Source organism: Poecilia reticulata, linkage group LG9 (assembly GCF_000633615.1).
Source record: "Poecilia reticulata strain Guanapo linkage group LG9, Guppy_female_1.0+MT, whole genome shotgun sequence".
NCBI classification, from domain to species: domain Eukaryota; kingdom Metazoa; phylum Chordata; class Actinopteri; order Cyprinodontiformes; family Poeciliidae; genus Poecilia; species Poecilia reticulata.
Window position 1 is genome coordinate 1,869,103 of NC_024339.1, and position 23,171 is coordinate 1,892,273.

Sequence of the window (23,171 nt, forward strand, 5' to 3'; positions counted from 1 at the left end):
CTTTAGTGTGCATGCGAGACACTTTCAGGTCGTTCACTCGTTCACACTGCAGAATACATACAGGTCACATTTATTGGAAGTGGGAACGGCCCCAGCAAAAAAAATCCAATTTGAYAAAAAATCGGAATTGGCTCACTTCAGGCTGCAGTGTGAAYGCAGCCATACAGTCTTCCTTCTCAACACTTCTAACGCTCGTAYTCAAAACTTGTGCTCTCCTTCAAAAATTGTCCAAATGTGGCTCAGAGGTTGCCAGGCGATGGCACTTTTTTGTTTCGAGCACAAAATGATTTGCAAGCAAGCAAAAGGGTTAGCAAGCGGAGATTTGATCCGGGCAGGGACGAGTGCGAGGAGAAAGGTTTGAGAAAGTACAGTGAATATTTGAAAGAGCAGAAGTTTTGAGTACAAGCATTACAAGTTACAAGAAAGACATAAAGTCCCGCTTTCAAACTGAAAATGTAAGCACAAGTATTAAACGTTTTGAGAACAAAAGACATGAAATCCTGCTTTCAGACTGAAAATGTGTGTTCTTGGATAATGGCAGAAAAATCCCCCCATATTTTAACCCTTAACTTTAATATGMAAAACAAAGGAAGCAGAAAAGATGAAAAGGAAGTCTTTAATCTTATCAAATTGATGTTTTCAGATTATATTAAAAGTGAGTTGAAGCAGAAACATTTCTAAGAGTTGCAGGATACCAGGTCTTGTGTCCTGGAGTTGAAGACCCCTGATCAAGTGAATGAAAAACGTCATGGAAGTCAAGAAAGAGAATAAAACTATTTTCTGATATTAAATCTGAGTATTAAGTATTATATTATTAATCATATGGCTTCCAACCATAAATTCATTTTGAGTTTCGCGCAAAACACCATGAAGCTCTCTGTAAAATGGAGGAAGAGGAAGTTAGGTTAGTTATTAAATCATATTCACTTCTCTTCTTTTGTTTTGGTGATAMTTTTAAAGTTAGTACAATTGGTTTATGGACTGTAAAGGGTATTGACCTAATTTCTGTGTTGCAATGCTCCGATTGTCCAAGACTTGTGGCCACGGATCAGATGAGAGTATAAAAAAGTCAGTCATCCAACTGCAGGTGACCTGTTGTCAAGAGCACATATGACATCATGTTCAACCATTATGGCTGAAAATGATGTTCGTTATGGAGAATCCATGATGAGCACAGAAGTCCAMCAACATAACATTACTAGGGTTTAGATTGTCCCCKCARCCCCTCATCCCTTYATTTCCTCATCCCTCAATCCCTTCGTCCCTTCATCCTTTCATCCCCTGTGATGGTGCCCATCTCCAGTGGTCAACTGGCGAGATGCAGGGCACACCCTGGGCAGGTCACCAGTTCATCAAACAAAGACAAACAATCATAGAAACACAAACACAAACCTAAGGAGAATTTAGAGAGACCAATCAACTTGACCACACCTCATGTTTTTGGACTGTGRGAGGAAGCCGGAGTACCCAGAGAGAACCCACCATGCACAGGGAGAACATGTAAACTCCATGTAGGAAAAAGACCTGGAATTGAACCCATGACCTTCTTGCTACAAGGAAACAGTTCTACCAACTGTGCCACTGTGCATCATGATTTCTTTTTTAAATCTTTAAACTTAAATATTCATGGTGTGGTCTGTTCTAGTGAAATGAAGTCAATATGTTAACTTAAGTTCAGAAGCAGGGTTACGTCCTGGTTACTACCTGGTTCACTCATTCTTCTCAGTCCGTTACGTTTTGTCAACCCTCTACCTCTTTACTCCTTTTGCTGCAGGTTTTGTCTGGGGGGTCTTCTGTGGGCTCAAGAATAAAAAGAGGAGCGATTTCCCAAAAGACCATACCCCCACACTGAGTCTTCAGCTCTTCACCTCCTTTCATCCCTTCATCCCCTCATTCCCTTCATCCCTTCTTCAATAAATCTTTAAACTTCTATTTTTATGATGTGGTCCTTGCTAGTGAATTACAAATCTTCATCCATCCATACATCCATYCATTTTGGTGAGAACCTTCATGGTCTTGGCCCCTAGCATAAACAAGCATTACACATTTTCTTCAGCCTCCCTTTTCTTCCATCTTTCTGGTTTCCTCAAACCCAGTGCATATCGAAGCTTTTTTAGTAATGGCTTCTTTACCGGGAGAGCAGCCTTTGCTTTGGCATTCTCCTGATCCTTCTGTTTTAGCTCCTCAGAGAGCTTATAATTGCATTCAAGTTGGCGTTCAATTTCAGCTGTCGATGCATCCAGTTCTTCTTTATGTTTAATTCATCTAAAAAGAGCTTGCGTTTAACGTCATTCAGTTCCTTCTGTAGCATGTTCTTTTCAGCATGGAGGAATTTGGCTCTCTTACCATTACGTATTTCAACTTCCGCATGCCAATATCTCTCATCCCTGTGCTCCTGCTCCATTGTTTGTATTTCTTCTCTAAGGGCTAGAATATCGACTTCACACTTCTGGACCATTTCCAGACTCGTCTCTTTGACTTGCTCAAGCTCTTTCTGGATGCATCTCTCTGCCTCTATGGAAGCGTCTTGCATTAAAGCTGTTTTTTGACAAAGAGTTTGATTCTCAGCCTGAAGCTCTGCGTAAAGCATTTTGTTGATTTTCACCAACTCAGCATGAGACTCTTTGTCGTCTTTCAGCTCCCGCTCCAGTGTATTCACCTGTTTCTTAAGGGTTAAAACCGGGGGTGAAAGTAAGGGGGTGCGGCAGGGTACTGCGTACCCCTAAAAGATTTAGCGGGAGATACGCAGTACCTGCAAGAGAGGGGAACAGCTCTCTGCTGTAAGAAATGAATGGGTTCACTGTGCAGCTGTGAGTTCACCCACTAATCAGCCGTGACTGATTAGTTTTTCAAAAACAATCTAAAACACGACTTAATCAGTTAATAAATCGCTTTTTTCCCATTTCATATTGTTTCTGAACTGTTCGTGCTTTGCTAGAGCAGCGGTGCAATACGTTGATCGTGGAAGGTTTTGAGTCGATCTCGGCATTAGGTGACAAACTGAACGGCGCCAGGAGGCTGAGACCAGAACGTTCTCCTCTGGCTCGCTTAAAATGTTCATAACTTTATGAAAGAACAACAACAAAAAAATAAATAAAACGTGTTCAAATTAATGACCCACCAACAATAATAATCTCGGTAATTATCGTTTTAACAAGGTGTTGTACAATTCTATGCGTTTCGAATCCATTACCAAAATAACTAGCAGATCAGGAGTTTAAAATGAACTAATCAACCACCACTGTGTTCAGGGAGGCTTATTAATGATAGCAAAATAAATATCAAGCCTGAAAACCTGATATTGTAAAGGACTGAATGTTTTGTTTTTAATCTCTGGTCGGCTTGTGGAGCGCAGGTGGTTGCGATGGCAACGGGTGTGTTTAAATGACAGGGAGAGAGAGAATAAAAATGTGCGAGTGGTTTAGAGTTGATCTCCTATTCAGGTTGTTTTACCTTCGTCTTGGCGCGTCCCAGCCGCTGTAGTTTCTGAACGTTCAATAAACGACAAACTTGGACTAATTAGTTCTTTGTGACTATACGTCATTTACAACAAACATCAAACATGGTAAATATGTTTCATTAGGTATTTAAACAAATGGCTTCTACCGTGATAATTATGTGAAATTAAATTAATTGTCTAATATAAAAAAATAGTTTGGATCTGTCGGACTCAGAGTCTGAGAGGCTTTTCCTTTATCAAACACATTTTTGCCTCTTATTTAGTGGAAATATTGATGTTGATGAGATTTTCTCCAAAAAGATAACCTTTTTCAACCTTTATAGCTACACTGTTGAAAATGAGAATATTCACAAATGACATTGAAATAAAATCCAGTCCAACATCTGGTTTGAGGTGATTCCTCTGGAACCTGTTGGAAGAAAAATATCCCAACTTCAGAAGATGTGTTTTTAACCTAACAGAGCTCTGTGGTTCCTCCTATCAGTATGAGAGTCAGGGTGAGGAGGCGCCATGTTAGGAAGAGAAGTGGAAGCTGCAGGATCTTGTTTCAGAACAAACAGGTCATGATAATAGGCTACTGATTATCCCTCTGTCTGGACACAGGATCAATAGAACCAGTTTTAAAGCTAAAATGAATGGTTATAAACCAGACATGGAAAACTGGGATGCACTCCATGCCATGATGTTCAGGATTTAGGTCTCATGGCATCTCAAGGTGTCAACATTGCAGCCAGTGGGCTGAGGGAAATACAGCTTTATTATCGGTAATACTATATTTAACAGACTGAAAACATAGGCTCTGAAGAGGCTAAATAATGCAGAGTCWAAATAAAACCTCTCAACATTGCAAAAAAATCCAAGCATAAAACTTAACATTCATAGGCAAATACAGGATCCATTACAATAAACAATTCTGAGTTAATGCATGAAAACTTCCTGATAGAATGGCGGCTAGCTGATTACTGCTAGTTCTGATTGGCTGTTTCTGACTGAGCGAACTAATTATGCAGAACAGGGAGGAGGCAGAGGAGATTGATTATTTTTTCAGAGATTATCTGTCTCATGTTAGGATAACAAAAGTTTTAATACATGTGTAAAATTTATTTTTTTAAGTTATACGCTGCAGCTTTAAGCAGAGGTTCAGTGTGAGAGTCTTCAACACTTCTGCATGAGCTTCTTCGTCGTCTCTTAGCTTCTTCTTTAACGACTCTGCTTGTTGTACCAGGAACTTGACAGAAGTTTGATAATTGCTGTTAAGTTCCTAGGAGGACTCTTTTATCTTCTTCAGCTCTTCCTGTAGAYGCCTCTCCTTCTCTGCAGACGTCTTTCTCATCAATGCCATTTCCTTCTTCAGCTCTGWACACTGACCTCTTATCATCTTAAAAAACGACTTGTTCGTATTTGTTTGAGAGTTAGCTGATCTTTCTATTTCCAGCTCTTCCTGTAACATTGCCACCTGTTCTGACAGACTGATAATATCATTTTGAAGCTTAGCCAGAACTTCTTGATATTATGTCGTACTTTCCTGGATCTCTCTCTGTAAAAGTGCGTCTTTTTCTTGAGAAGATCTGAGCTGATTTTGGAGGGTATTATTTTCCAAGAGGAGCTCGGGAGGATAGGATGTCCTCACTGGCATTCAATCCTTTTTTTGCCTCCCTGCWTACGCCATCGTTTTCATTAAACTCATGTTTTTCTAGCTTGAGTTTTACATCGTGCAGTTCTTCTTCCAAGTCATTTGCTCTTTGGTGTTCCTCATTGAATCTTTCTCGTTCTGTGTCCAAAAGAGTCTTTAGCCTGTTAATTTCCTCCTCAAAAGAATTACCGCTCTGGGTATCTTTGCCTTGAATCCAGGCATCTTGACTTTGTTCGTTCTACCGTCTATCTTCCTGGCATCTAGTCTCCTGTTTGAAGAATTCCTTCGTCTGAGTCTCCATTTTTCTCAAAAACAGTTTTGAAAATATGTCACAAATTATCCAGTGTTTTCTGTAGAAGTAGTCTCCACTCGACCTTGTGCTTTCTGACAAACCAAAAATAACAACATTTCAAGAGGGAATCTGAAACTAAAGTATTAATCTTACTGTGGTATTATGGATCTGATGCTGATATCAGCTTCGTATCGATTTTATTGATATTTTGSTTCGATCCACCTGCATTTACTAAAAACCAAAAGAAAGCCAATTTACAGCGAGGAAGATCAGAACAACGTGGAAAACATTTCAAACAGCTACGAGTCTTCTTAGTAATAAATGAGACTTTAATTAAGTCTAAAAACAGACTGAAACATTTAGAGAAAGTACAGAAAACCCAACCGTTAGCAAAAGTAAACGTGAACCAAAAAATGAGACGAGTAGAGATATTTGACCATAATGCTCACAGCCAGAYACAATGCATTGAGCCACTGACCTGGCCATGATGAGCTCTTTTGTATATTTCATAGTTTATCTTTTGAAAAATAGAAGRATAATGTTACTCTATTYCAATAAGACTCTTTGGGGTTCCATTACACATTTATATGGGATTTTATTTTTTTKAAATTTAGATGAAAGTAGAAAGTTTGACAGCCGATTCTGTTCTCCTCTACTCTATTCTCTCACACTTCTTTGTTCCTCTCAATCTTTCTTATAASTTACAGTCTTCTGTGTCTTACATTACAATTAGATTTAGCTCAATTACAACTTTGTACACATCATAAACATATTGYATTTTATATKTAACATGCACACAGTCAAGTCTCTTCCTGAACTTCAGACAAACTTGCTTGTTTTTTACCTTTTTTAACTCATCCAATGAGATCATTTCCTTCTTTGTTACTCTATGTTCACACTGGAGTCTAAAATGACCCAAATCAGATTTAKTTTTGCCCTCATGCGACCTGCATCTGATCAACTGATTTTTTTCCTAATGCAACCCAGGCCACTTGGATATGCGGTCCTGAATGCGATATGCTTCTGATCTTTTCAATTGTGACCTGAGTCAGGTCGCATTCATCCGACCTGAACGACAAACGTCACTATTCTACGTTGTGATACGTGGAAGCGCAAAGAAAAAACCGCAAGCATGGAGGACGATAATGAGGATTAAGTTGTCGATGTGCTGGTTCCAGTTGGACAGCAACTTTAAAATCACAAGATTTGCTCCACCGTTACCATCCATGTTTTCTTCCCCAAACACTGAGCATGCGATGTTGCATCCTCAACTGCGCATGCATTTTAGTGTTACTTGCAGTTCACACAGGAGATCAYATACAATTCGCATGTATTTGGAAATTTGAACAAGCCCCCCCAAAAMAATCTGATTTCACAAAAACATCTGAATAGATCATGAAAGCCTGCAGTGCGAACATACAGTAGATTCCTGTCGGTGTTTTCCTGTGGTTGAACGAGGGCAGTAACAGCGTCTCCCTCCCCCCATCATCAGTTTCTGTCCGGTCTCTGTGAGCTCAATCAGCAGGAGAGCGTCCTCCTACTCTGCGTCTGCATTTTGAGTCCTCACTTGTTAGTCACTTCACAGCAGCTTGCACTTTTATCGCCACTTCCTCTCCTCTTTGTCTCATTCTATCTCTCTGTCTTTGCAGATCGAAAGCTGCTACATGATGTTAAACCCCAAAGTGAGTCTTCCTCTGTGGATTTCTTTCATCTTCTTCTCCACCCCATACCCATTCCTCTCACCCTCCTTCCCCGACCCCCCTCATCTGTCACTTACGTGTAATTTACCCTGAAATCTGAGGGCAGGAGATGATTTAAATTTAAAGCTGGCAGAAAAAGAAAACAAGAAGAGTGACGGGCTCTCTTTCATGCTCCCAGCACACGGCCTGGAAATAGAAACATCACGAATTATCAACCGTTTAGTTCACCTTGATCTGAGCAGCTCCAGAAATTAACCCAGCAAACGCTCATTACGCATTCTCCATCATTATTCAGCGGCTGACTTTTTATGACAACCGTGACATCACAGCTGTGTTTCTACTTTGAGCCAGGAGATGGATTGGTTGTGACAAGTGAACATGTGCTGCGTTGTGGAGGATTAATGGGCTGTAATCATTGCAAACGAGCTAATTTGTCCAATTTACGGCACTGTCCTGCCATTCCTGTGGCAGCTCTCAATCACGCGGCGGACTCGGCCCGGTTAAATGATCGCCAGCCTCTACTGTAGCTTGAGTGTTTTCATTAGCTCGCCAATTTAGTGTAAAATCTTGCCTACTCCTTTGCTGTCAGGCTATAAGTGTAGGTTGAATGAGAACAGGAAGTGTGTTTTGCTGGACTGTGGCGACTGATCCACTGGCAAGGAGCGATCGGAATCAGCTTCATTTAGTCTGTTTCTCATTGCATCAGCTTCTGACCGTCATCTCTAGCCTGAACACAGTCTGGGGGGAAAACACAGGCCAATAGGCACAAAGGAAGTTAGCTTCCAAACAAAGATTCTGTCTCAGCGACTACACCGTATAATATATATAGAGTTATTACAAAGTTTATGGAAAAGTGGAATTGTTAAAAATATTACAGGAATTTTGTGGAGATAGAATTCCTTTTTCTCTCTCTAAGGACATGTTGCATGTTCTTGTTTACATCTGGAAATTTCATGCATGCACACAATTCWGGAGGGCTAAAAGTCTATTATTTTACATGCCATCCACAGCCATGCTTCCATGGTAGAACAAATTCATTAACAAGATGAATCCTGTAGATGTAGGTATTATTAATTCAGTGCAGTGCGCCACAGCAAAGGGAAAAATAACGCTGAAAAACTGTTGAAGAACAACTCAAAACCACTTGTGTTCTTTTTTTTCCCCCTCGCTSTCATTGTCGGCTACACTACACTCAGACTTGTTACTATAGCAACTGACAACAACACCACTAATGCGTCAGGATTCAACACTGAAAAACACGCAAACATTTCCCACACAAAGAACAGAACATTCGGTCTGTTGCAGTATTATGTTTTCAGGTCGGATGTTTATTTTGCGATTACTAATGCAATTATTAACTAGTGATTGCTGTGGCAGATTAGCTACCACATAGTAGCTAATTTAGATGAGCTAATTTCAACACTTGCTCTCCTGGTGATCTGTCTGTAGGTCACCTGAAACACACGGAATTCCACAGCATATCTACATGCTGAGGTTGTCAAAGTTAAGCTAGCATTACTGACCTACTTCCCTCTCCTTAGCTATTTATTATTAAATTGAAACATTTTCCAGAYCTTGTTATCTAGTTCTGATAGTATTGAGAATTAGTAGCAAAACACTCTGTACCATTTTCTTTTACGTATATCTTGCATATATTTAAGATTTAGCACATYGTATTGACAACTTTACAGCTAACACCAATGGTAGTCATCATCAGCAAGCAGCKTTTTTGCCCTCCAGCAGGAATCTGGGGGCGGGGTCTTGCGTGTGATTTCACGCTGTAGCGTTTCTGTAGTTAGTTCCAACAATCTTCATTAATCTTCATTAGTTAATCTTCATTAGTGCAGACAGAACATCTGCACAGCATTCCAACATAGTTCCAACAAKAACAGACTGAAAGGAAATTACCCTGGAAACCCGTCATCTTAGTAGGAAACCAGTTACCTAGGAAYAGCATTAGTAACCTCATTACCAAGACTCAAATTAGTGTTTTCAGGCTTTTTCTTCGCTTCTGGAGAACCAGTTTGGTATCTAACAATAGCACATCTTACATAAATAGTCAACAAATCATTTGCGTTTGCTGAGAGTCATGCAATGAAGAGGAGGATGATGTGATCAACTGTGACAATGARAATTGACCGCATGTGTGGTTGCATTCTAAATGACCCGTGTCTCGAAAGACTTTTTTTCAAAATTCTGAACCTTATAAATGTAWATGTCAGAAATGACAAAAACGCATTAATAAAAAAACAAAAGCCTGGCTTTTTTTTTTTTTTAAAGAAGTACATACCATCTACTCTACTACCGGACATGTGATGTATAATAAACAATARGAATGTACATTTAAGCAAGTACTGCTTATTAATATGTGATAATATGGTAACATGAGCACTGGTTGCATGTGCTGAAGTGCRGCAGTGACTTTGAATGGAATTAAATTATTGTAGTTCAAGTGCAAGAAGAAATATATTTGCACATCTACAGTGTATCGCATACTTTCCTCAGACTCTGGTGAAACTCTACCCTAAGAACCTGTTTTCCTTTGGTAAATCCAATGGATAAGAATATGTGCTCAGACTTTCCCTCTTTCCTGGAACCATGCCCTCTGATGATGTTTGCATCGACACTTGTCAATGGAGGACTTAAAGGTTGTGGTTTTGATGTACTCTTTGTTTTTATTCAGACAAGTTGAAAGATTGCTGTTCATACAAAGCTATCTTTATTGAAGCAAATTATTTTGAATTTTTAAACATGTGCAACTTTTGAATTTGGGTAATGCATTCAAAAATTGTAAAGCAATGTCCACTYTGTTGAAAAGAAAAGTCTTAACAAAGACTAAAATGCAAAAGTTAATATTATGTAGTTCAGGTGTTTCAAACTGACCAACTCCAACAGAACGCTGACCAGAGCTGCACCGTTTCTCTCTTCTTCATTGCTTTCTGTTCTTCAGAAAGATGTAATGTTTGCTAAATCATAGTTAGTCTACTCCAGAAGTTGGCGCATGTGCTCAAGATTACACTTCTCCATGCTAAGTAGCTCTCTGATGGCAGGCGGCATGTCCGCCGGTCCACATCTGTGGTTGAGATGTTGAGTCTTAAATCACGGGCCAATCAACAAATTCTGTCTGCTGTCAGTCAAATCTCTTCTGTGCATTACCTGGCTTGGCGTGGCTTGTACAAACTCTGAAGTGAGTGCAAAAAACGGAGAATCACTCAGAATCTGCTACTGTCTGACCAGGCGCAGACTAAGGCAGAACCAGTGAAAGCCACTTCAGTGGAGAAACATGTTAGAGTAATGGAAGGCACGACGATTGGTTTCCATGTTGTTCAGGCTTTGAGAGGTAGAGCACGGGATTGTTCCAGCTTTCTGTTCTGTGTAATGCAGTCCTACTCCTGACAGAGTTTGCCCTTGAACATCTACATAATAACAGGCTTGTCTCCATCACCTTGCATCATGCCCTTTTCACTCTCTGTGGGTCTTTATTCATACAACAAAGACAATCCTCTTTCATCTTTAAGATGGTTTCATCTCAGAAAATAAATGACTGACTCCAAGTAATGTGATAAGAATCATATATTTAATACCACAAAAAAAAAGAAAACATCAACATTACACTAACTTTCCTGCTTTAAAGGAGATGGTCACCTGATGATTAATTAATCGTCACTTTGGAAAGCAGCGCCATTACATAACCCCATTTCAACTCCAGAGATGCAGCAAAGGTGTACTCCGTTTTTCAYGACTGAAAAAGATGTCATAGTATAAAGTACCAAAAAAATACAGTTTCACTGTGTTTCAGTTTTAAGTTGAATTTGAAGAACTGATCCATAATGAGCCTCTGTGAATTGTACCATTGTTCTTCTCATCTTAGCTGACCAGCATCAGCGGATGTGGTCTTCTGCTGCTGTAGCCCATCCGCTTCAAAGTTGGTTGTACTGGGTGGTTGTTTGAGCCTCGGTTGACTTCCCATCTCAAACCAGTTGGTCAGATTTTCCCCTTTGTTATCAACAAGGAATTTTGTCCTAGTAACAGGTAGAAACTGAATGTTTTCTCTTGTTGGGATTGTCCTGAAGAATTGGTGTATTGGGGAAAGTTTCTGAAACACCAAAGAGCACACCACCTACAGTCGGTTAAATCTCTCTTCTACATTCTGATGTTYGATTTTTWCCTCAAGCCGTCGTCACCGTGTTTAAAAGCAATTGAACAGGTGTAGCTAATAAAGTGCCCAGTGAATCTGTAGGCCCTAACAAGGTAAAGATTCTGTGCTGTTGTTTTTCTAGAACTCTGTATATCAAAATCAATGCAGCAAACTAAGCGTCTATGTGTTTACTGCACATAGTTGAACTCTATTATGCACAGCAACAATGTAACTCAGCCGCCCACACTCCAGTTCAGGTGAGCTCTGCTTCTGGCAGGTAATGTACACCACAAGCAGGGAGGATGAGCGACCTCCAGAGGTCATGGATGTTTTCCTTCTTCTGAGTCGACACCCCCACGTTTTTCTTTTGTTTTTGAAAGCTCACTTCAGGTCATRCTAAAGTCACACACATTTCAAAACCTGCATAAACACACTGGTTTTATCCTCAACATAGCAKTTCAAACAAAACAAAATTGGGTAGAACTATTATGTTTAGCTTACATAACATTAAAAACACAATAAGCTGTTTAAAAACGGAGGAAGTTTACTTCTGTATGAGAACTCTTTCCTGTTCTTTGTGTCTTCCAGACATGGAGAGCTCCATCGACGTGGCTCTGTACTCAGGTCTCGGAGCAGGAATTGTTGCCGTGGTAATYCTGGTTGTGGCCGTCATGCTGTACAGGAAGAACCACAGCGACTATGGCGTTGATGTCATTGACTCTTCGGCTCTCACTGGGGGTTTCCAGTCCTTCAACTTCAAGACGACCAGACAAGGTGAAGCTACTTCTTCTCCTTACTTTGTGTGTTGTGTTGAAAACACCACAACACACAAGGAGAAAATGCACAACTGTCCATGATTTCAGCATCTAATTTGATTTTTAAAATTCCATAATTTAATTAAAACTGAGAATTACCTTCTGAATTACAACACATTGTCAAATCCATCTTGATTAAATTATTCTGAAACTATGTTGGATTGCTGTCAGTTTGGGATCCGTTAATCTTCATTRGTGCAGACAGAACTTCTGCACAGCATAGCATAGAGAGTAGTAATCTGGCATTACTGATAACATTTCAAAGCTCACATTTAATACATTTGATGTGTATGTGATGTATACACCAATCAGACATAACATTATGACCATTGAAGGAGCTTTTCCTGAAAGATATACTGTAATTCTCCATACTGGCTGCTTTTGTGATTCTATTGGATTATAATTATAATTGAACAAAGTGTTTTAAAAATAAATGGTGGCACGAGTCAGTGAAGCACTTTGTTTGCAAGTGTAATATCTGAMTAGACAATCATACTTTTCCAACTCAGAAAATTATACTTGGTTATATTTTACAGTAATAATATGAGTTATTCATCTTAATCCAGATCTTCTGAAGTCTGCTCAGAGAGTCTTCCTATGTGGTCCTGCTGGCCTGAACCTTTTGAGGCGGGGCATATCACCCTCACTGGACAAGGCCAACTCCATTATTTAGAAATATTTTTATGAAACAGTGTGTCCTCCACTTAAACAACACACACACACATACACACACTCTACTACACACCAGAAAACATGGTCTGGCAGCGACTTAGTTTCATTACTCTGGTTCAGGATGTCCATTGTCACTTCTTCTGACAATGGACAAGAGTGAGCATGGGGCCCCTGACCTTCTTGCAGCCATGCATCTCCACACACAGCAAACTGATGCTGTGTGTCTTCTAACACCTTCCTGTCAGAACCGGTATGAACTTCTTCTGCAGCTGGAGGCAGCTTTCTGTTGACATGGTTATCAGTGAGCTTTGGCCACCCATGAATCTGTTGCCTGCACAACACTGTTGCTTCCTTGGGTGACATTTGATAGATACTGACCTCTGCGCCCCACTGGCTGGTCTAATCCAGTGATCTGACAATAAAACCATGAAAAAAAGCATAATTATAACCAAAATTCTATACATTGTGGCTTAAATGCAGTCAAAAGGTGGAACTCATAAATTTGCAGTGATATGGTGTTACCTCGCTGCTGGAGTGATGGAGGGAAGAGAAGAGAAGAGGAGAAACAGCTGCAGCAAGGATTAAAACCTGCTGTTGTGATCATTTCATAGTGACTACACAGGGATACTGGGTTACAATCACTTCAAAAATCAGAGATTGAAACATACACATATATTTTTAAATAAATGTGGTGCAGATGTGTCTGAATAGAGCATAAAACACACGCGCACACACACACACACACACAACCACACGCACCGCCCCCCCACACACACACATGCAGCAGAATCCTACAAATCTGTTATGATTTGTTATGATCCCTTCACAGCAATCCCTCTAGTCAAAGTAAATGAAGTATTTCCTCCCCACCAGGGTGATTTTCATAATTTTTTTTTTACCTTATTTAGTTGTTTGTAGTTCATTAAATGGTGTGGAAACAGAAAACAATACTAACAGCCTCAGAAAGCAACGCTGCTTCCTGCCAAAGGTTCCTGTAGTGGAAACTACAGGATACAGATCAGTTGACATTGAGCCAAAGCTCCTTCCTAGAAGACAAAGACCCAAAACATACAGTTACAGATACATTGATGGGGATCACATCATAATCATGTGTTCCTATTTTGGACATCTGTCAGAGGCCATGAGATTGTACCTGACTGCTGTGTGTGACCTCTCAGAAATATGACATTTATGCCAAAATGTTTGGCAACTCCAAATAAGTCCATGCCAAGCATTATATGTCTGATTTGTGGTGATGCTGGTAGGTTTTTTGCCTAAGGCAGCTGATGTTCTTACCTTGACACCCAAGACAGATACATAATAGTGCGACAAGGGTATAAAAAGTAATGTCATCAACAGAGAGCAAGCACAAGGCCAACAGGCAACGTCACGAGAGAGAGAGAGGCAGAGAGAGAGAGAAAGAGGCAGACAAAGAGAGAGACAGTCAGAGAGAGAGAGAGGCAGAGAGAGAGAGAGTGCTGCGGCTCGATTGATGGCGTTTGCCTGCATTAAGCAGAACGGGCTGCACCCTCCCTGTCGCTCTGAGATTTATGCCTCAATAATCAGTGAAAGGACCTGTCCATCTGTTTTGACAGACCTGCACCTCTGTTATACTGTTGCAGGAGATAATCAATCTCTGATAGACAACAGCAGCACTCAGCCCGCCTCCCTCTGGACGGTGCGTCCGACTGTCGGTCCACCAATCTTCTACATCAGATTACAGCAGCATGACCCACTGATGGATAAATGAGGGATTTGGGGGGTGGAGATGGGATGGGAGGGGGTGTGGAACAGTGAGCATCAATTCAATTTTTGTTGTGCGCAGCAATAACTTCTGTAGCCCGTGTGACTGCTGCTCTCCCAGCCAGCCACGCTACAGGCATTCATATTGCAGGACCCTGACACTTCTGGGTTACTGCTAGTGATAGCCGTTGTGCAGACAGGTGATCCATCCAGCTATGTGCCCCCACCAGGTTCCCCCTTCCAGGCTTCCAGAGGCCTGGAGAGCTGGGCATGAACCCCCCCGTCCGTCCTCCCCCGCCCCAAGCGCTACGTCTTGAGATTGGAAAGATGTGCGGAGTGCTCCATTCAGCAGGTCATCAATCGTATTTAAATAGGCCAGTTCTCTGTGCAGCCTGCCTGCTGTGCCCTCCACCGGACACAATCCCTCCTCTCCGTTTAGCAGCCGGGTCGAGACTCCCTGGGAAATCTGGAGCACTTCCTTCCTCTCTTCTCTACTTATTGCTCAACAGCCCCAGTTTGTCTTTAAGGCGTTTTTTTTTCACCTCTCGATCGACCTACTTGATTTTGAGGGAAAATTAAAATTTCACCTTTTGAAGCTGCCATATTTAACTGCCATATTTAACTTGTATAAAAACATATTTTTATTCATGTTTGTTGAAACTGTCACTGTGTCTTRACAGTTTCAACAAACTGTCACAACATTTGTCGTCGTGACGATTGTCGTGACAGATAATCAGATAATCTGTGAAAAAAATCGAGCTCCTCTTCCTTCTCCCAGTGCTAACTAGAAACAACCAATCAGAGCCTGGAGGTGGGTCTTAACGCTACAGCTTCTTCCCGTTAATGCAAGTTAAGGCTAGTTAGCATAGCCACTGATGATGGTGGATAAACAGTTTTCCTATAAGACGAAGTTGTTTCTCTCATTAGCAATTTAAGCTGCACATTCCTCTGAATTATTGCACATTCACAGGAGGCAGGGCATTAAGCCCCGCCTCCTGGCTCTGATTGGTTATTTTTGACCAGGAGTGGTRYATTTCTTCAGATGGCAATAGTAGCTCAGGGAGAATGTGGAGATCAATCTGATTATCTGTCTTATAACAAACTGTCAAGACATGGTGACAGTTTTAACAAAAATGTAAAAAATAAAATAAAATTATCAAAAAAGMTTCATACTGCAGCTTAAATAAACACTTTTGGATATTAAACTTGCATCCAAATACAAGAAGGCCTGTCAAAATTTTATATTTTTTTAACCTGACGGATAACAAAAATATGAAAGAAAAAAAATTGAAGTGCTTCCAAGTTGTTAGAAATGCTCTCAGGTGTTTCTCCAGAGAGGCGGAGTGCAGAGTGAGTCTCAGACCTGACCCTGTCTTTCCACATTCCTTCTCCTTCTGAGTGATTTTTAATCAGGGGCCCAATTCCAAACCCATCCCTCAAGGTATTCAACCCGAGGTACATTTCATTAACTTCTCTCATCTCACTGCTGCCATTCCATTTGCGCGGCACCATTCTTAAAGATGCACACTCAAGCGATAATCAGATCATTCTCCGCCCGGCCAGAGGTAAAAAAAAAAAAAAAAAAAGGTAGCGGCTATTAAATGTCGTCTGCAGTGGGCCAACGTCTGCGGTGCCGCAGCTCCGACCGAGACCCCGAGAAGTGTTTAGAAATAAACTGTGGTCATGTTTTTAATTCGTTTCTGTGGAACATCCCAGCTATTACTTACATTTGAGCCAACGCCGACTCCGTACCCTTTAAAACGCTGTCTCAGTTGTTGCAGGCCAGAGGTTAAATAGCCACCATGATGATGCTGAGAACCCGTACTGCCAGAGGTTTGGGGGGGGGGAAGTGTAAAGGATTAACCACCACAGCATTTGAGAAAGCAAACGTCTTTAATCTGGAAGTCTTTGTAATTTCGTTGAGCGTATGTGTTTTTATTGGTAATAAAGTCAATCAGAGACTGACGGGGAAACTGTGGAAGAGCGACCCAGAAGATACAGAAATCTCAGATGGATCTTCAACACAGGAAGAGGTTGATAAAAACTCAGGAGTAAAACAAGAGGATCTGAGCAGGACTGTCCCAATACACAATACATCAATTAATCACACGACAAACTAAAATGAGTTTGATCATTTCCGGTGGCTTGTTTGCTTTTGTTGTGTCTCTTTCTRCCAAACAGACTGGATGCACAAAAAGCTTCACGGTGGTTCTGACTCCTCCCCTTCTTGTTTCCGTAAGGGTTTCGACATAGAGAAGGCGACATCGATCCCTCGCCTTTCATTTCTCATGGAAATATGGTGACGAGGCGACAACCGGTTGCTGTCCTCTCGTCAAACGACTGGCAAAATTTGTGTATGTGAAATTTGGAGCTCGTCCATGTAGATGTGCACACACGGGCTAACGACGTGAAAATATTCAACTTTTGATGCTGTCGCTGCCGTTGCAACCATTACTATTGTGTCACGTGAAAGAAGGAAGTGGATAGAAACACAAGACCAGACAGAGAGGAGTGAAACGAGAAGCAAACATGAAACAGCAGCTAAGGATGAGGCGGAACAAAAACTAAACAATATATCAAGAACTTAAAACACKGAACTAAATCAGAAAAATAAAATCCTCATGATAATGACATCATGAGGAGGCTTTTGGGAAAATCTGTTAACTTTAAATGGCCTGTGGTTTGGAGGGTTTACCTTAATGGGTCATCTTTTAATTTGCATTCTGAATTATGTTAAATGACCCCTTTACTTTGCTCAGAACATAAGAGCGAAATAATATTTGTATTCCATGTTTATTAGTGCTATGCGATGACAAATACACAAAGATTGACTAAAATGTCGGTTTCTACTGACAGGAATTTCGTTTTAGTTTTAAATCAGGACAAAAAAAGACCCAGTAAAAAAACACCAGCAACCTCCACAAAGCTCATCACAGATCCCATCCCCGGTAATTAATGATTTTCCTAAAAATAAAACAACATTAGCCTCCCGCTTCGCACCCCTCGCCAGGCAACAGCTGGGCAGCAAGGACTCAGTGACTTCGCCGTTATCTTGGTGCCGCTGCCAGATCGATGTGGCGCCCTGCTCGCTCCGTTTGGCAGCTTCGCCACATTTAATGGCCACAGATGAAGACCTAAGCTTCCCCACCCCCCTCTTACCCTCATCACACACTCTCACACACAGTGGGGGCTGAAGGACTCCTCTCATTTACAGAGCAGACACCTCCTGGCCTCCCTTCTTCTCCTTCAGGAGGACAACCGTGTTGTCCTGAGGAGCTGACTCCAGCAGATGGATTATGGAGATCAAGCTGCATGTGAGCTTGGTAATTAAATCTGACGCCCTGACCGTGGCTCCGAGCCCTGGACCTTCTGTCCAGGTTGTGCCCCTTTGGCCCTTGTGCTCCCCTCTCCAGCCTGGAAATGCAGTTTGAACTTCAGCGGTCAGCCACGGAGCCGCCAGAGCAGATAAAGTCTGATCTAAGCCACATTTACTTCACCTGGAGACGACAAAAAGTTTCTATTTGATCAAAGTATGACATAAGTCTTTGCTTTTACTAAAATGTGTCACATTAAATGAGCAGTGACTTGCAAAAGTTTTCACACTACTTCAACTTTTTGACATTTTATAACATCACAACTAGAAACTTCATTGTGTTGTATGTTAAAAATATATATATATAAAAAAGATTAGCAACAATAATAATAATATACTGTGCAAGACCGTAACATAAAAATTACTGTGCAGTTATCAGAAAGAGAAGAAATGTAAATCATGTGCATATGTACTGACTGAACATTGAAAAAGCCACAGCAGTTCTATGATATTAAATGTCCAAAAACAATGCAACATATTTTTCCAACATATTTATTTTTCATTTATTTTCAAAAACTAACAAGACACAGTCTGTTGCTCTGTTTTTAGTTTTTAAGCAATATGAGATTTTTTTACTGAATCAAAAGAGGTGGAAAAGTATTTGTGCCCTTGCTGATGCTGATCAATGTTACTGTTGTTCATTAAAACTAACGAAATAACAGGAATTGAAAAAACATTTTTGCTAACTGAAAAAATTAAATCCATAGTTAATTGGGAAAAACTAAAATGAACTATAACTAACTAAAACATACTGAAATTATACATATAATATCCTTTGTTTTTATGTTTATGACTGCTTATTAGGCTTTTGAAATGATGTGAAATAGATTTTTTTTCACACCACACAAGCAGTTTACAGCAGTTTACGGCTCTCCACCTGGTGGCGCTAATGCTAGTCCACAAAATGATGACAGCTAAAGTTCCGTTGGTTGTTCAACAATGATTGAATATATTTTTTCTAAATGGTATCATTAGCCAATCGATGAAAGCACAGTCACAATATAATACTTAAAATAATATAATTACTAAAAACTAAATATCTAATTAATAAAAACTAGCAAAAACTCTCTAAAAACTAACCAAAACTATCTGAATTAGACAAACAAAAAGTCACAACAAAATAAAATTAAGCTACACTGAAAAACCCAAAACTATTACAAATTTGTTCCTGATTCCTTGATTTGTGTGACAAACATGCAAAGAATAGGAAATCAGAAATACTTTCCCACGTCATTTTATCCCAGAAACCCGTTCAGCTCCAAATAGGACAGTGATGAATGTCATTTTAAAAGTTTCTTTAACTAGACCGTTCCTCTGCCTGTCGTTTCCCATGAGCACAGAGCTTTTAGGTGACTGTGCCGTGTCTCTCTGTGTGTCCAGGCAACCCGCTGCTTCTCAACTCCTCGATGCCGCCCGACATGACGGTGGGACGGACGTACAGCACGCCGCTCTGCTTCCACGACGGTGCTGACAAGGAGCTGTTTGACCCGCTGCCAGACATCAAAGTCAAAGTCCAGAGTTCCTTCATGGTGTCTCTGGGCGTGGCTGAGCGCGCCGAGTTCCATGCCAAAGCGCCCAGTGAGTCTTACCCACAGGACCTCAGCTGTGACTTCTGTAGCACTGTGGACAAACGCAAGAAGGGCCCAACGGGGCTCAACGGGCCCCTGAGCTGCAGCAGAGAGCAGCTGAGGACCAGCGGCATGTTCGGCCATGTTGGAGGCCGGCTGGTGGTGCCCAACACAGGTGAGCGCCACTGAAAGGGGAGATGAAGGTGTGTAGAGCCCGGTTCTGTTCTCGCTCTCTCAGTAACGACAGGCTGCAGTAACCTCTCATCAGAACTGTGCGATAGACGCGGTCTGCCTCTAGAGGCTCCTCAACGCCAGCATTTAACAGCTTCCTCCAGGTTTTCTCTGCTGCCTTGCCGCTCCTGGTAGTCCTTTCACCAGTAAAACACGTCCTGTGTGATGATTCAGCAAACGAGGAGGACTGGACAGAAAAACTGGTCCAAAACTGGGAGGAAAATCAGGGATACATCAATCAGAGATTTGTGGAAATTAAATTAAATCCTTTCAACCGTCCATCATCACTTATACCCCACAAAAAAATAATAAAAATAAGAATACATCTGTGCAATGTTATTAAGCACTGGGATTTGCAAAAAGAGCTGGCCGGGTTCTAAGCTGTCACTGGTTTCCTTGGTTACCCACCGTAGTCATGCAGTTTTAACATTAGCTAGCATGTCGATAGCTAACTGAAGTGGGTACCACTTTACAATAAGGCTCCCCTTATAGATGGCTAATGAATATTTTATTGATGTGTTATCTATTCAACTGTAAACACTTTATAAATCATTAATAATTGTTTATTATCCATTAATTAAGAGTGATGAGGTATCAGACTATCTTAGATTGCTGTCCTACATAGATAAAATATGTAACTGCTCATACTTTGCTCACTATTTGGCAAGAAATCTGTAGATTTTGTCTCATTGTCACCCTTAATTAATGCATAATAAACAGTTATTCAAGAGTTATAAAGTGTTTAGAAATCAATCTATGAACTTTTTATTAGACGTCTATAAGATGAGCCTTATTGTAAAATGGTACTGTTTATCACAGTGCGATAAAATAAGTTATGCTACCAAGTTGACATTAGTGAATGAGAAACGTTTTAATGATCCAAACACATTACATGAAGGTGAGTGAATAAAAGACGACACCAAAGGCCCAAACTGCAGTGACCAGTGGACCTTACTTACTAGGAAGCTTAAAGCTAATTTGTTAAAAGTAAGATCAGCTCTCAGTGAGATGGGCCTTGACAGGGTTTTCCTAAAATTTTACATTTTCATTAATAGTTGTGGAATCAAAATTAACTTGGAAAGGACAAATTAAATCCGATCTTTTCTGCCTTTTGGTCACAATGGGCAGCTGTTTTGTGTTTCAGTTCAAATTTTTTCAGCCTGGCGACATCAAATCAAAGAGCATTGCACTGTTTGGTTATCCTGACAGAAAAAATCCCATGAATTTTGAAAAGAAGATGTAGCAGTAGTCATGGAGGCGGTGGTACACTTAGTCATCAGACGTGCAAGAAATAAAGCTGCATGCAGGAGTTGCGCCAGGCGAAGAGAGGTGGTCTGCACTGGCTCCGAATTGTGAAAAAGTTTATTAGTGTAATTTTAAATAGTTGTAGTAATATATTGTTGCTTTCTTTCTGCAGGCGACATGCAGGGTTGACTGATTATCCTGCTGCAGGATTTCTAGAAGCATAGCATGAAATAATGATAAAACAATAAATGATTGAGAGCCTTTCTGTGGGACACCCTCCTGCCTGGCAGGTTGTTGAGAGGGATTTTTATTTTTATTTATTTATTTTTGGAAGCACAAACAACTTCCAATATGACTTCAGGGAAAACATCCTGCTGCGTGGTGTGGGGCCCGTTATCCACATTACTGGCACCTCTATATACCTGCCTGGAAGCACTGGCAGCACTTCTTCTACTGTCTCTGAATTTGCAATTACAAAGAAATCTTTGGCATTGTTTTCTTTGTGCCCATCGGGAAAGAAAAAAAATCACCCATAATATCGTTATGGTACAGAGCAACTCTTCATTAGATGACAGCTTTGGTTGGCACCTCTTGGGTGCCAGAGAGAGAGAGAGAGAGAGAGAGAGAGAGAGAGAGAGAGAGAGAGAGAGAGAGAGAGAGAGAGAGAGAGAGAGAGAGATCACACTGACATATCTTACACCTTCATATTTAGGGAGATATTTGTATCCGTTTTTTTTTTTTTTTGTTTTTTTTGCCATTTGTGTTCGGAAACATTCATATTCAAATATTGGCATTTACAGTTTCCGCTGTGTTACTTATAGATTGATTTCACAAGACATCTTGAAACCAGGGCCTGACATGCTGGAGGAATAGGAATGGCAAATAAACAAGTGTTTGAGATGCCTGGTCAGAGATTAACGTAGGTGATGTTTCACTCAATGTGAAATTAACATTACAAATTTTTATAGGGAAAGGTGTTGGCAGAGACGAGATGCGTCAGCATAGCCTCGTCATTTTTAGGAGATTTTGAACACAGCTGAGCTCATTATTGGAGCTACTTCAGAGTGAAATGCTGATGAAAATGAATCTAAAGGGTTAACCGAGGAGCCATGTTGTGATGACTTTCTGAAAGAGCAGGAGATTTTAAAGAAACAGAGGCCCAATTTCAACTCGCTAAATTACAAAGTCAAACTTATTTTAAGGCATATTTGATATATGTGGCATTTTTATAATAACTGAAGTTAATATTATTATTTGATTGTGCTATAAAATGGTACTGTGTGTCTGGAAAGTACATAATTTTGCCTGTTTAATACTGAATAATCCTAGGAGTAAACAAAATATGCTGTAAAAGACTTATGACTGGGTTGAGAGCCGCCTTCTAGCAGGACAATGATCCTAAACATACTACCAATACTGCTGTTAGAAAGGCTCAGTCAAAGACCAGACTTCAATTTAATTGAGCAAATGAAGCAAGGGTTCAAAATTGTTGTTCACAGAAACCCAATCACATCTGATTAACGACTATCTGTTTTGCAAAGTGTTATAAATTGCCATACACAGATCTGGAAACAATGAAGAGACCACTGCACTGAGCCCCTCATAGTTGTTCCACCAAATACTGATTTCTGAACTCTACCTGAGCTCAAACATTATAACGGTTGTTTCTAAATGAGAAAGCTGAAAGCACTGCATCTTTTTCCTTATTTGGACCATTTCTCATTTTGTGCAAACTACAACATTTTTGCTTGAAATTTTGGAGACATGTTGTCAGTAGTTCATAGAATAAAAGAACAATGTCCATTTTACTCAAACATATACACATAAAAAGCAAAATCAGAGAAACTGATCATTTAAAATGGTCTCCTGTTTGTTTCCAGAGCTGAATATCAAATATGACGTCACAGAAATTTTCCTTTGTAATTTAGAGCCTTGAAATTGTCTGTTAGCCACTGTCTGTTTCAAAACTCCTGTTCCTTCTGATGCTCTGCTTTCAGGAAGTCATCACAACATGACTCCTCTTTTAACCCTTTAACAACATATCTACCAGCAGTTCACTGAGAAGTAGCTACAATAATGAGCTCAATAGATGCGCTGTTCCACCAGCAGGGGGCAGGTTTGTTCAGTTGAATGGTTACAGGAGATTAAAACCTCTCTGTCGCTAGAGGACCCAATGTTGGGTCCTCGGCGCTTGCCGCAACAAGATCAATTAAAAACACATGCTATACATTTATCAATATAGGCATATTGCATATCCACGTAAAGGGAAAAAGCTCTTCTAAATGATAGGATCGATATTTT

The 23,171-nt window shown here is 40.5% G+C and overlaps 1 protein-coding gene across 1 annotated transcript in view; it reads left to right on the forward strand.

Moving 5' to 3' along the window:
* The window catches only part of unc5db (unc-5 netrin receptor Db), a 227,829-nt gene that overhangs the window by 162,599 nt on the left and 42,059 nt on the right, over positions 1–23,171 (forward strand). The window contains exons 8-9 of the mRNA XM_017306901.1: positions 11,783–11,997; positions 19,207–19,569. Of these exons, the coding sequence (XP_017162390.1) occupies positions 11,783–11,997; positions 19,207–19,569 (578 nt within the window). The remainder of the gene's footprint in view (positions 1–11,782; positions 11,998–19,206; positions 19,570–23,171) is intronic.